The 13,493-nt window shown below is 46.0% G+C and overlaps 1 protein-coding gene across 1 annotated transcript in view; it reads right to left on the reverse strand.

Annotated features, from left to right (window-relative positions):
• Positions 1–2,838: 2,838 nt before the first annotated feature.
• Positions 2,839–13,493, reverse strand: part of TBCD (tubulin folding cofactor D) — a gene marked incomplete at both ends in the record, with an annotated part of 19,870 nt that continues 9,215 nt past the window's right edge. The window contains 5 exons of the mRNA XM_009081236.1: positions 2,839–2,929; positions 6,066–6,175; positions 6,652–6,739; positions 7,674–7,763; positions 13,252–13,329. Coding sequence (XP_009079484.1) covers positions 2,839–2,929; positions 6,066–6,175; positions 6,652–6,739; positions 7,674–7,763; positions 13,252–13,329 — 457 coding nt within the window. The remainder of the gene's footprint in view (positions 2,930–6,065; positions 6,176–6,651; positions 6,740–7,673; positions 7,764–13,251; positions 13,330–13,493) is intronic.

Genomic DNA, 13,493 nt, shown 5'->3' on the forward strand with positions numbered 1-13,493 from the left:
TCCAGAAGAAATGCTCAGAAACACGGAATTTGCCATGTTTTCTTAATGACATCACTGCCCTGCAAGATTGCTCATGGAGCAAACCTGCCCAGTTCCTGTCCTGATAACACAACTGGCGCTCGAAAGGAAACACCTTTAGCTCTGCAGAACAGTTCAGTTGCTGGATGAAAGGTTTGTTTTCTCAGACCAGCTAATCAGTGCTCAAAACCTACCAAAACCACTTGTTTTGTCAACCTCCCTTGGTGCATTCCCTGCCAATGGAGGCAGAGTGAGCAGAGCTGGGCTGAGCAGTCCCTGTGTGCACAGGGAGCACAGAGGGAGGTGATGAGCTGTCCTGTCCCTCCACACTGACCTCAGCACTTCATGTTTGAGTGGAAACCTTGCTGAGCCTTGCTTTAGTTGTTTCGTTCTGCCAATGAGACTTTCTCCTGTGGTTGAAAGAACTAAATTACCCAAACCTGTTACAACCTGAAATGAGTTTGTCAGATTGAGCTAATTCTCTTGTTCTTCCCTCACAGGATTTGACAGGTGGAGCATTTGAAACAAACCTGAACATGCTGAACCTAAAGGAAGGGATGGATTATTATCACTTCAACTAAAACCCAAGGTGAGGCAGTGGGAGCTGTGTCATTCATGTATCTGTGTGCAGGAAGACAAAACAGTTCAGGGGTTTAGGATATTTTCTAAGGGGGTCACACCACAGTTACACCATAGGTAATGCTGTGTGCTTGTTGTACTGTTGCACATCATCAGCTGAACTGTAAAATTGTATTTCTAATTTAAACACCCATCAAACAGTCCATAAGGTTACCAGAGCCTTATCTTTCAAGAATGTTCTAGAAACTTCCATGGCAGTGTAACAGCACTGTGTGGGCTCAGGAGTGTTTTGTCCTGTGGTGTGTGTAGCTGAGAACCATTTGTTTAGCAGTCAGAGCATAACTCAGCAATTGCACCTGCCAGTCCAGGCTGCAGGTACACCCAAGTCTTGAATAGTATAATTTATAGTTACTTTCTTCAAAAACAAACAGAATCTGAGCCAGCCAGGTTGGAGTTTTGGCACTGAACTCCTGTGGTTTGCAGCAGGTACTTCACAGAGAAACCGGTTTGGTTTTAGCTCCTCTGCCTCAATTTTTTCCTTCCTTTCCAATTGAGAGATGTGTACATACACACACACCACCACAGTTGAGGTGTTGGGATAGTGGGATTTAATTAGAGCCATCCAAGAACAGTGTAATTACAGTATTATGCTGCCTGTGCACTTGTGCTCACCATCATGTTTGTCTCACTAAAGATCATTGTTGGAGCCATTTCATTTTGTAGGGAGTAAGAAATGGGCAGGATTCCAGCAGCTGCTTGAAGAATTGATTTACCTCTATTCTTCACAAGCTATTTTGCCACAAAAAACCATTTGCTTGAATTAGTTACATAAAGAGCTGTTAAGAGAAGCTTTGTTAGCTGAAGTGAACCCTGGATTTTTTGCCTGTGACATAGGAATGACAGACTTCACAGGGATACTTGATGCACAGTTTCAGTACCACTAAGCATTGCCATTCTTACCCCTGAAAAACAACTCTTGAAGAGGCCAGTGCAGGGGGCAGGTTTAATACTGGATGTGTGTACAGCAGGCACAGGCTCTGCTCAGTTGTACAAACCATTGACAACAAACCCAACAGGTCAGTGTGACAGAGCACGACAAGAACCTCCCAGATAACAACATTTAAAACCTGAAAACAGAGTGACTGCAGCCTTCCTATGGCACATCTGCCATCAGTCAGTCTCTGCCTCTTCGTGTGTCCCACAGGGCACTGCTCAGCTCCTGCTGAGCTCCAGTGAGTCAGGATGCTGTGGCACAGCCTCCTCCTGCCCAAAGGGCACAGGAACCACGAGCTCTGGGCACAGCCCAGCAGCCAGGGCCTGCAGCCTCCTCATGCTGAGCCCTGCCAGAGAGAAAGGGAAGAGAGAGGTCAGCTGGAGCAGGCCTGTGTCACTGCTGTCCTCACACTTGTGTGATTAGGTAACCTAACTGGAAAAGAAAATAACAAAGCTGCAATATTTGCAGTCTAGCACAAGGGTTTTAACCACCCCTCTAGCAAGTTTTATTTGTACAGGTTTTAAAGGAATGGTAAGTGTTGGTTTCAGCTGAAATTAACTTCATTCACCTTTTTATAGTGCCATGCTTGGTTTCCTCTGTTGCCTCTCCTGCTCTCAGCACATGTGAGGAGCTGTGCACTCATGGCAGCAGCACTGGGGACATCAGGACAGCTGTGACAGGTCCTCACCTTCAGTGGCACTGTCAGCTGCAGCCTGAACTCTGTGCTATAAGTTACACTGACTCTTTGCTTATGTTAAGGGGAGGAAAAGGTAAAGCTCCAAACTGAGCACAAAACCTCCACATTAATACTGTTTGCAGCAGTTCCATCAGAGATACCTGGATATGTATTTGTGTATTTCTTACTGTTTTGTTTCTACCAGAGACAGTCTTCTCTCAGCCTTCAGTATTTAAGGAACTGGAAGAAGTATGCATTCACTTTTGTATCCTACTCCTCCTCTGGGGCAGTGTTGGAATCCTGTGGTTTGCACAACAACTCAGGTCATAATTTTGCTGTTGAAATTGGGAAGTTTTTTGTCTTTTTTCCTTTCCCTAGGATGGGCAGAGGAGCAATGTCTGAGCATCTGTGCTGCATTATCTCCCTGATGCAATGTGTCTGGGTAAGGTCTGGAATGCTTTAGGGCACAGCTTTCAGCCAGGCCATGTACCCTGGAGCTGGCTGAGGCCATCCCTGCTGGTGCCCACTGACATCCCCATGAACAGACCACCCCTCTGGAGCACATTCCTACCTGCACCTTGGACACCAGCTGTGGTTTGGGCACTTTCATCAGGTCGCAGAGGCAGTTACGTCTCTCTCTCACCACAGGCAGTTCAGCTTCCCTGTGGGAGCAAAGGTTTGCCAGTTACTTCACAAAGCCCTCAAGTTGGCCATATCCACACCCTTCTCTAGCAATCCATGTTAGCACTGGATTACAATGTGTGTGTCCTTTCATGTACATCTCAGATTGTGGGGGGTTTTGTTATAAGATCAATGTAACATTTTTGTCCCATCCTAAGCCAGACAGACCACAAACACACCCCAGCTCTGCTACAGGTAACCAGTGGCTACTAAAATGTCCAAGACTATTCTAGGGTTTTATATTAAAAAAATCACCCCCACACTTACTCATAGAGTGAACCAGGTTGGAAAAGACCTCCAAGATCATCCAGTCCAACCCTACCATCATTACTAGCCCATGGCACTAAGTGCCACATCCAGTCTCAGCTTGAAAACCTCCAGGGATGGTGAATCCACCACCTCCCTGGGCAGCCCATACAACTCATACAACCCCTTGAACTCATTCATTTATCCTCTTAAGTTCCTGGAATTGGAGAACACTCTACAATCCCCAGAAGTTTTCTCCTGAAATAGAATATCCAAATTTTAAATTTGTGAGTTTTTTTTAAACTTCCTGAAATTGCATTAAGTGCATGAGAGCATTTCCTCCAGAACTGCCAGTTCCCCAAAGCCCCCAAATTCCCCAAATCCATACACCCAGCATTCTTCTCCTTGTGGCAGGAGCCTGCCCTGGAGCTGGAATGCTGCTGGCATTGCTCACCACTGATTTGGGTTTTCCTAAGTAACAACTGTAAATGAGTGAGTACAAATTTATCTCTTGGCACATGAACAGAGTCCAAAACTACAGAGAAAAAGCAGAAAGGGGAAGTTAGAAATAACCTGAACTGTTTTGTTTTTGTTTTGGTTTACACCTTGAACAATTTGTCTTATTTAATCCTGGAAACCTTCATTTGGCTAAACAAAATGTATTATTTATAGAGTAATTTGTTTAAACTCTGCATGACACATTTGTATGATAAACTCTCTGGAGTTCCAACAAGGAACAAATATGTGTATCCCAGTAATTACCCTCTTCCCCCAAATTAGTTCTCATTTGGTTTCCTGCTGTTAATGCTTAGTGTAATTCAGAATTTAGAATGATTATTTTAGCACTGAGGGAGCTTGAGGATAACAAGCAGCTCACTCTGACACTCAGCAATGACTTCAAATCTCTTCCTCTGTAAACAGCTCAAATCTACCAAGATAAAACAATTAAGTTCTAAGTAAACAAACTCTTTAGCTTTCATCTCAGAGCAATGGCCACACTGCAGTGAGGACCTTAGGGCTTGCTCCAAGCCAGGATGCAGCAGGGAGCCAGGCACCCCCTGCAAAAGGCAAGGTGAAAACAGACTATTGCTCCTGCTGGAGTGGTTTTGGGGAAGGAATTTGCTTTGCTTTAGTAACCCCTTTATAAGCAGAACTGTACTACCACAGCCTTTCCTGCACCACTTGGAACTTGGGTCCTGTAACCATCCCTTGGTGACAGAAGTCACCTCATAGAATAAAATCACAGAATCAGCCAGGTTGGAAAAGACCTCCAAGATCATCGAGTCCAACCCTACCGTGGTCACTAGCCCATGGCACTAAGTGCCACATCCAGTCTCAGCTTGAAAACCTCCAGGGATGGTGAATCCACCACCTCCCTGGGCAGCACATTCCAATGCCTGAGCACTCTCTCCCTAAAAAATCTCTTCCTAATATCCAACCTAACCCTCCCCTGGCAGAGTTTGAGTCTGTGCCCTCTTGTCCTGCTGCTGGTTGCCTGGGAGAAGAGACCAACCCCCCCCTGACTCCAACCTCCTGTCAGGGAGTTGCAGAGGGTGAGAAGGTCTCCCCTGAGCCTCCTCTTCTTCAGTCTCCTCTTCATCCTGCTCAGTGTTTCTGGCAACAAGTTCTTTCTGCAGTTTCTGAGCAAGCCTGTCCTTAAATGCAGATCTCATAAACACTGAACCACACTGAGCACAATCCTAAACCTCCATGTGCAGTTCAACAAGGAATTATAACCACGGGTGAATTGCTGGTAACCAATCCTTCCAATCTGGGACTGGTCTAAATCTGCAGTGGAAAATTCAGGGAGAGGGCAGCAGCCACTCCTCATAATGACAGACTCACTTTTCCCAAATATAAAGTTACTTAAGCTCAGGCACAGAAATAAACAGGAAAGTAAATAAAAGCCCAATAAGGTAACATGCACTCTGCAAATCTGTAACCAGCCTGAAGGTGTGTTTGTTCTTTGAACCCGGCTGGGATAATTTCATTTCCATGAAATGTCAATGAAAGAAAAAAGCCATTAATATAATGACTAAATAAATGATATGTATTTTTACACCTGTCTGTTCTCATGTGTTACCTGACTGCTGTGTGGGGCAGGGTGTGGGCAGCAGCTCCAGGAGAGTCAGCCTTTTAGCTACCTGTCCAGGGGATGACAATGCACAATGCTAAACTCTGCAGAAAGGGAAAAATCCAATGCCAAAATGCTGTTTCCCTGCTCCTTGAGAACAGGACACTGTTCCCTGCCCCTGGAGGAAGCCAATGGTACAGGTAAGAGTAGGTAAAAAATGAATTACATTCTACAAAGTGGGTGTTTAATTCATGCCACAATGTGCCTGGGAAACATCTAAACTGTTCCAATTCCAAATGTTTGCTTGGATACAACGCTTGTAGCATGTTGAGTAATTACATTTCATGGGAGATTTGAGCTGTTCTGCTAATTCTGTTGTTTTCCAGCTTGCAGAGATCCTTCCTTTCCCCAAATCCTGCCAGTGCTCAGAAATGCCAAGAAACTGTCTGTGCAAGTTGAAGTTTGACTATTTGCACAGCCCCAGTCTCTGTTTCATGGAGAACTTCCAAGACTTCCTCCCTTTTTATGTTGTTAGAAAAATATGGGTATTTTACTTGATCGAGTGGTGATTTTATACATCCCACTGCCAGTGGGACAGGAGAATGGGTAGGTCTTTAGGACAGAGGAATTCCTTGCTGCAATGTTTTTCAAGCCTGGAAGCAATGAAGACTCTGAACCTGCAGTATCATTTCTTACACCTTCCTCACCACCAGCTTTAAATGGCTTTGACTTGTCTCAACTTCAGGGGCACAGAAGTTATTTCAGCTCTCACTCCTGTCTGGCACAGCTGCACCTACCAGTTGGTGTCACTGAGGATGGCCATGACCTCGTCCATGATGTCAGGATCCACCACATCACTGTAGGTGATCAGCATTTCATACACCTGACTGGCTGTTGTCTTCCGGATCTGCAGGGAAGCAGAGGCAGCGTTAGGGAAGCAACCAGAGTCCCTAGGGAAGAGCCCAGTGCTGGTGCTGGACTGGTCCCTCCTCCTGGCAGTCATGTTTTGGTGGACACTGAGTCCACTCCTGCCTCTGCCAGAGATTTGCTGCAGAAGGGACCTCATGTCTGCACCTCAGGCAATTCCTGCTCCTACAGTCACTGCATTCTCACTAAGCTCTTGCAGTATTTCCCAGCTGGAAGGCCACAGCTCTGTCTTTCACAGGGAATGAATTCAACTGGCCCAACTGGAACATTCCTGGGACTTACTGGGAGCCATTAGCCTGTTCCAGGGGCAGCATTGCAGATACCAGATCCTTGAGAAACACAACTTGTTCTCTACATCAGTACCTGACAGAAAGAATGCTGCTTTAATGCCCTTGAAATTATTTTTCACTTGTATTTTAAAGAAAGTTGATAACATGCAAAGTCTTCAGTACTTACTATAGGAAAGGGATGGCAGAGGAGGAGAAACAGCTGAAAGAAAACTTTCTCTCTCATGTCTCCTTGGAATTGAATCAGGCCACAAAACCTAAAAAACAAGAAAAAAACCAAACAGATTTGGGGTTATAATTGTACAAGTACACTTTGAGGATCAGGATGAAGCTGAATATTGGGGAAAAGGGCAGGAGGGGAAGCTGTGCTGCCCCAGGAAATCTCAGCTCTGAGTGCTGTGGGAAAGCAAACACTGAGGGTGAGTCCATGGGATCCTGATGGGTGACTGAGCTGCCACAGCCTGTGGAGCTACAAATGTGGGGTTAAAGCTACCAAGCAGCAGCACCAAAGCCTTGCTAAAAACCACCCGTGAACCAAACTCTGAGGCAGACAACAAGGGCAGAGGGAGGGCTGGGCCTGTGGGATGCATGCAAGGGGAGACATGGGCTGTGGCTCATTTCAGGCTGCCCTGCACTCTGAAAGGATTCCCAGGAAAAGAGAGAAATGAAAGTCAATAAAGTCACTGCTTTATGTTGTTACACTGAAGCCATTTCACCAAGTTTCTGCCACTGGACCTGTTTTGTCCTTTTCCCTCCTCTCCTCACCCCCAGCACTGTCCTTCCCAACTGGGACACTTTGGTTTGCCCTCTCTGCTGCCTGACCCCAGTGAGGGATTCACCCTACAGCCACACACTCGTTTTGCAGATGTTTTCAGCTGATCCTAGTGCACATCTAAGAGCTAATCAATGAATCAATATCTGTCACTGGCACTGAGTAAGCTCTCTACAAAGAAAAAGCAAATGCTTCACTACATCTTTAAGAATATCAACATTTTCAAAGTTGTTCAATTTTATCAGACCACATGTTTCACCCCAACCACCCAGAAGTGCATGACACTCTCACCACCTTAGACCACATGTCTTTGTGTGCATTTGTCATTTCAATTCCACAGGAACTAGACCTGTTACATCTGGTAATGTAAATATTCTTCACTTTTTGTAACAAGAAAAAGATTCATTTCATGTACTCACACTCCTATGCTGGAGCGAAGCTTCCGAATGTCTTTGGATCTTTTGATCTCTTCTTTACAGAGGGTAAACAACTTCACTGGAAAGGGATGACTGAAAATGAGAAAGAAAAGAGATGAGCAATAGATTTCAGCAGAATTTCAAAGAGTTCAATGACTGTCAGGATGCCAAACTACCAATCCCAGGCACACAGTGGGGCTGTAGGTGCTTCCTCTCCAGGTCCACACACAGGTGAGTTTGGCCAACGTGACTGAGCCTTTTATTTTTTAACAGCTTAGGGAAGAAATTACTGTTAATTATTGACACTGCTACTACCTGTGTGTTGAGGAGAGAACTCCTTTTAGCCAACTGGGTCCAGTCTGTGCAGGGTAACTGGCTCCCCATGGCTTGTGTTTCCAGCAGAGTGTGGTGTGCTCAGAAACACTGTGTGAGGAATTACAACATCCTATAGCCAAAGAACACTTATTTACTCAGTGCATCATTGTGGTGCCTTGGTCATTCCCTAAGGTCTCCAACCAAACTCTACATAAAAGGGGATGAATGTTGTACTTAACTACTCCACCATTTCACAGCCCAAATTCCTTCAGTGATTCCAGACAACGTAATTAAACCCAGGGCTTACAGTTGGGTTCTGTGCAGGAGCCATGAAACCATCTTTAAATATATTTAGCAAATTCTTTGCTTTTTCCACACAGTCTGGGAAACGTGATTCTCACAGCTCTTTCCCAGACACTCGTACAAACACAAGTACTGTTAGTTATTCCAAGGATCTATTAAAGAGAAGGAAAGAGGGACTAATGCTTTTATTTCACTTCAAATCATTTAATCTTTTACTTGCTACACTCAAGGCTGAAGTGCTATAGATGCAAAAGAAACTATTTCATATTTGTCTAGTGAGCACAATTACTTCTAGGCTGTGTATTTTGGAAACCTCAGGGCATTGTGTATGGAAAGCAGAAAGCAAAAATAGTAACATTCATGTTCTGCTACCACGATTCAAAGCTGGGGAGAAAAACTAAGCAGACCTGTGCTGTCATTTGTGGAAGAGCAGAACACTTCAAATAAACGTTTACAGGACTGCTAAGATGTTTTGTCAAGGTAATGCACCTTGTTCTATAGAGTTTTCCAGACAAGAGTTAGTGGTTTTTTTAATTACTTAAAAAAATTAAACTCCTGGCATGGACTGGGAAATAGTGACTTGGGGAACCAACACTGAACAAACCATAGACCCATCAGGGCACAGAATGTGGCTACTCCTGGTGAGGACAACAGATGATGAGTCTCTGTGTCTGTGGCCATGGATTTGTCTGGGTTGGTGAGGGAAGAGCTCCCTGACTGCTGAGGTATGTTTTGTCTTACCTGGGTGGAATTTCTCCTCCTCCCATTCCCAATTAAACAGAGACCTTGTGTAGACAGCTAATTACAATCCCTGCAGTGCATGCCTGGCTCTCAACACAGACCCAGGCAAGAGAGTGAATTAGGTGAGATTTAAAGCAGTTGAACAACAGAGACATCAGTGAGAGGTGGAGCAACAAAGAGACCAATTGGAACAAGAGCATCTGGAATAAATTTAAATCACAGAACCTCAAGAGCAGCACTTGGGTGTTTAAAACAGATGCACTTTCCTTTCTGTCAGTTGCCAATTCCACATTTGTAATAACCAAACCTAACCTGTGTGATCTCAAATGACTCAAATAGTTTGGCCTCTGTAAAGGAAATTGAGAAAATTCCTTCTCCTGTGTGGGCACTGTGCCAGCAGGAACAGCACCAGCACCTGGGGAAAAGGGACCAAGTCTGAAGTCTTTGCATGATGTCAATTGGGCAGATGTGGCACTGCCAAACAGTGCTGGTTCTCTCTCCTCCAGCTGAGCTGTGTCTCAGCAGTGCAGCTCCCATCCCTGGGGTGTCCATGGAACAGCCACCAGCCCCTGTGAGCTCTGGGCTTTATGGCTTGTTATGCAATAGCAATAGAATTGCTTAAGAAAAATGCACAGGAGGAGCATGTCATACATGGAGATCACTGGGCAGACATCAGTGAGGACACACAGCATCTTCCAGCACTGCCAGACCACCAAAAAAACCCAGACAAAAACACTTCTGTTCAATGTGTAAACTACTTGAGAGAGGGAAACACCACTTACTACCCCAGAAAGCATTAGATCCTGCACTGTCATTCCAAGGCTCTCCTGTTCACCTGGCACTGAGTCTGACACTCCTCTTACTGTGCTGCTAAGGAGCCAACAACCCACTCAGGGTCTGAGCAGCCTCAGCACTTCTGCTCACCCAAGGGAGCAGCAGAGGACATGACCAGACAGTAACACTCCAGTGCCAGATGTGCAGTGGGCTCAGTTTGCTCTCCTTGGCTCTCCCACCACCAGCAGGGAGCTGGCAGGTACCACTGTGCTCTAAGAGTAGCCACTGAAGAGCTGAAAGCAGCTCAGTCTGCACTGCTGGATTTATGCCAGGGCTGTTTCATGGTGTGCCCTTTGCCTCCAGCAGTGCTCATCAATGAACACTCCTACACTGCCCTGAGCTCCACAGACTGTCTGTGGGGTGAAACCAGGAGGTTGTGTGACCTCAGAGAAGCAATGACATCCCAGCTGAGGCTGCAGTTTGGGTGTGAGGGCAGAGGGAACAGCAGGTGAACGATGCTGCAGTGTCAGGAATGCTTCAGCCCAGCTGACACCTGCCCTGCTGCCAGGAGCATTGCTTTGCCCCCAGTTCCTCACCAATTCCCTCCCTGTTTTGGCACCATTTGTGAGCACACAGCAGAACAGATGGAGGAACCACCTCGAGCTGAGTGGGAGAAGGGCACTTTTAACCTGGAACTGTTCTCTAATGCCATTCACCATGTGGTGATACAAACCAAGCCAGAGCTAGGGAGGGAGAACCTCTCATGCTGGGCATGTCACATTAAGGCAGGTAGGAACTGACAGCCTGGAAAATCCAAAGCAATGCTGTTCTTTTCATACTACAGAGCAAACTAAGCCAAGCACAACAGAGGAGCTGGTTCCAAAAGCCTTTTGATGACCCCAGTGACACTAAAGCTGATTCATTTCCAAGCCCACGGGACAGGTATTCACCCCACACTTCCCATCCCTGCTGGCTGGGTCCGCAGGGCCCTGGCACAGCAACAACACACACATGGCAAACCAACCTCACATAAACACAAGCCTTCAAAACAGGATAGTGCAGGAGAAACACCCAGGGCATCACCTGCCCTCCTGCACAGAGATCACAGACCAGTCACACAGAGCTTCCCAGTGCTGAGACTCAGCTGCAAAACTACACCAGAAGTGGCAAGCTTTATATTCTAACCTGCACGAGGCTGTGAGGAGGCAGGAAAATGCCTGTCAATTCGGCCTGTGTGGGGCAGGAGTGACACCCTGTGGCAACGGGAGAGCCGAGCTCCTCCTGAGAGTCTAACTGATCCTGCCAACAGCTCCTAATCCTGGCTAAATTAAGCACTGTTGGATATTACTCACTCTGGACTGCTGATGTTTTATTAGGAAAAACCCCTGAGGGTTCAGGGTAGTGCACAATTTCCATCTGAAACTTCAAAATGCCTTTGCAAATACTTTTTTATGATGTGACAGTTGCCTGGTTTAGGCATAATCCTGATGTCAGACATCCTACACAATTCCCTTGCTGAAACTCCACTCAGTCCAATGTGGTCAAAAATGAGGGAAGGAGATGAAATGGGAGTCAAATTCCCAAGGGAAAAGACAACCATGTACCTCATGCCTCTTATTTCAGGCACACTCTACAAAACTACCTGACACTGCAGGCACACGAGGTCTCTTCATGCCACCACGAGTGTCTCATTTTCTCCCTCATTCTGCACTGCAGTTCTTCATTCTCATGACAGGCTGCTTAGGAAAGGGCATAAATGGCCCCACTCAAGAGGGACCAGACCCAAAGTCACACATTTCTTGGGTGCAAAGAGAAGGGAGTGGCATCCAACAGCACAGGTGGGCAGGCCTTGGAGCCAGGAGTACCCACCCCTAACTGTGTCCAAAGGACATTTGTCAGAGTAACAAAATGCAAACTGCACTAAATGCAATTTTGGGCTCAGCTGTTCCCCCCGGGGCTGGTCCACACAACAGGCTCTGAGAGCACATCAGAGCCCACAGCATCCACCTGGCTCCCCAAGAAGTACCCACAGTAACTCACTCGTGGTCACTTCTGGACCAGGAGGCACCTACACCACCAAAACACTGTCCCATGCAGGAACTGAGCTGTCTTCCAGCTGCCTTCAAACTCTCCTGAGCTCTGCATGATAACGAGTTCTGCACTTCAGGCCAGCACTCCCCTCCCTCACCACCACAGGGACCCACTGGGATGTTTCATTATTAACTTTTTGTTAGGTTTCATCATCAAACTGGAAGCAAATACATCTGGATCAGCTTAGAAATCTTTCCCCCCCACAACCACCTTGGATTTGACTTCAGCCCTTTTACCCAATGCCCCAGGGCTGAGTCTGAGCCTCACACAGCCAAGGCAGTGATGCCACCACATGTCTGTTCAGTGGGACATGGGAGACAAGACTCTACTCTGGGATTTCCACCCATAATCTCTCACCTTCCCCAGCAGGGAAGACTGGAGCCTGTGTGGAAGTCCCAGACCCCTGGGCACGATTACCAAACAAGCAATATTCATTCCATCTGTATCTGACTCATTTTCAACTCCCATTCAAACAAAGCCTGCCAAATGCAATTCAAGAAAGATTATCTAAAACCACACTTCAAGAGTAGACTCGATGCAAACTTTTCGAATGATAAAAGCTATTCAAATTTATCTGCTGTGAGCAACTCTGGAATCAACAGATTCCAAATCCAGTGGATGTGCTTGTAGGATCCACACTGTACAGCTCTGCAAGTCACTGCAGATGTGCCAAGATGCTGCCTGAGAGAGCCTGTGGGATCCATTTTAATATTGCTGAAATTAAAATCACTCTTTTCTGAAACATCTGCAAAGAAACATGATTTCACATTGGAATATCTTACTCATGCTTATCTGCTCCTGAACTAAACACTCTCCAGCAGACTGAGCTCGGGGTGGAAGAGCTGGGACATGCCTTTTTTATTGCTCTTATTAGGATCTTAATTAACTTCTTCAGAGACAGTCACATTAAGCAAAGCAGTGGGACTGGGGCAGTCATAGCTTGTGGGCACACACTGTTCTGCAGCATCACACCAGGGCACTGCCAGTGCTCAAGGCTCCCAGCACAGCAAGGAATGTACTTCAAACAGCACAGATTTAGGAAGCTGGTAAAGGAAAGAATGGATCTGACACTGGTCTAAGTCTTCAAACTGCATTTGACTTATGTCTATCTGTTAAACAATGAACCAGTAACCAACTTCTACACTGACAGGAGTCTCAAAGAGTTTATCAAGAGCCTTTTAGGGCTGCTTGTCCCAGTTGTTCCACTTCAGGAATACTCAAGCAGTACATCCATATACACTCACACCTGGAGCCCTATGCACCCATACCTAGATCAACACCCAGCAGCACTCAGGGTAAGATTTAAGAGACCTGTTGCATGGTAGAAAATAAACCAAAAAGACTTGCAGCAACTTACTTCTCTTGCTCAGTGAATAGATCAAAACAGCCATTTGCCAGCAGCTGGTCCAGCATCGTCAGCAGAGGGACAGACACCCTGAGCAAAGAAAATGAGTCAGCAATGCAAATACATTTTTGGCATACATATACATACTATTTTTACTGGGAAACAAAGAAAGAACCTTCCTATGTCCCTACACATACTGCAATGAGAACTGATGTACACAGAGTTGGGTTGCTCAGTGACTTGTGTGTGCTGCT

This window comes from Acanthisitta chloris, unplaced genomic scaffold (assembly GCF_000695815.1).
Source record: "Acanthisitta chloris isolate BGI_N310 unplaced genomic scaffold, ASM69581v1 scaffold17638, whole genome shotgun sequence".
In the NCBI taxonomy this organism is placed as follows: domain Eukaryota; kingdom Metazoa; phylum Chordata; class Aves; order Passeriformes; family Acanthisittidae; genus Acanthisitta; species Acanthisitta chloris.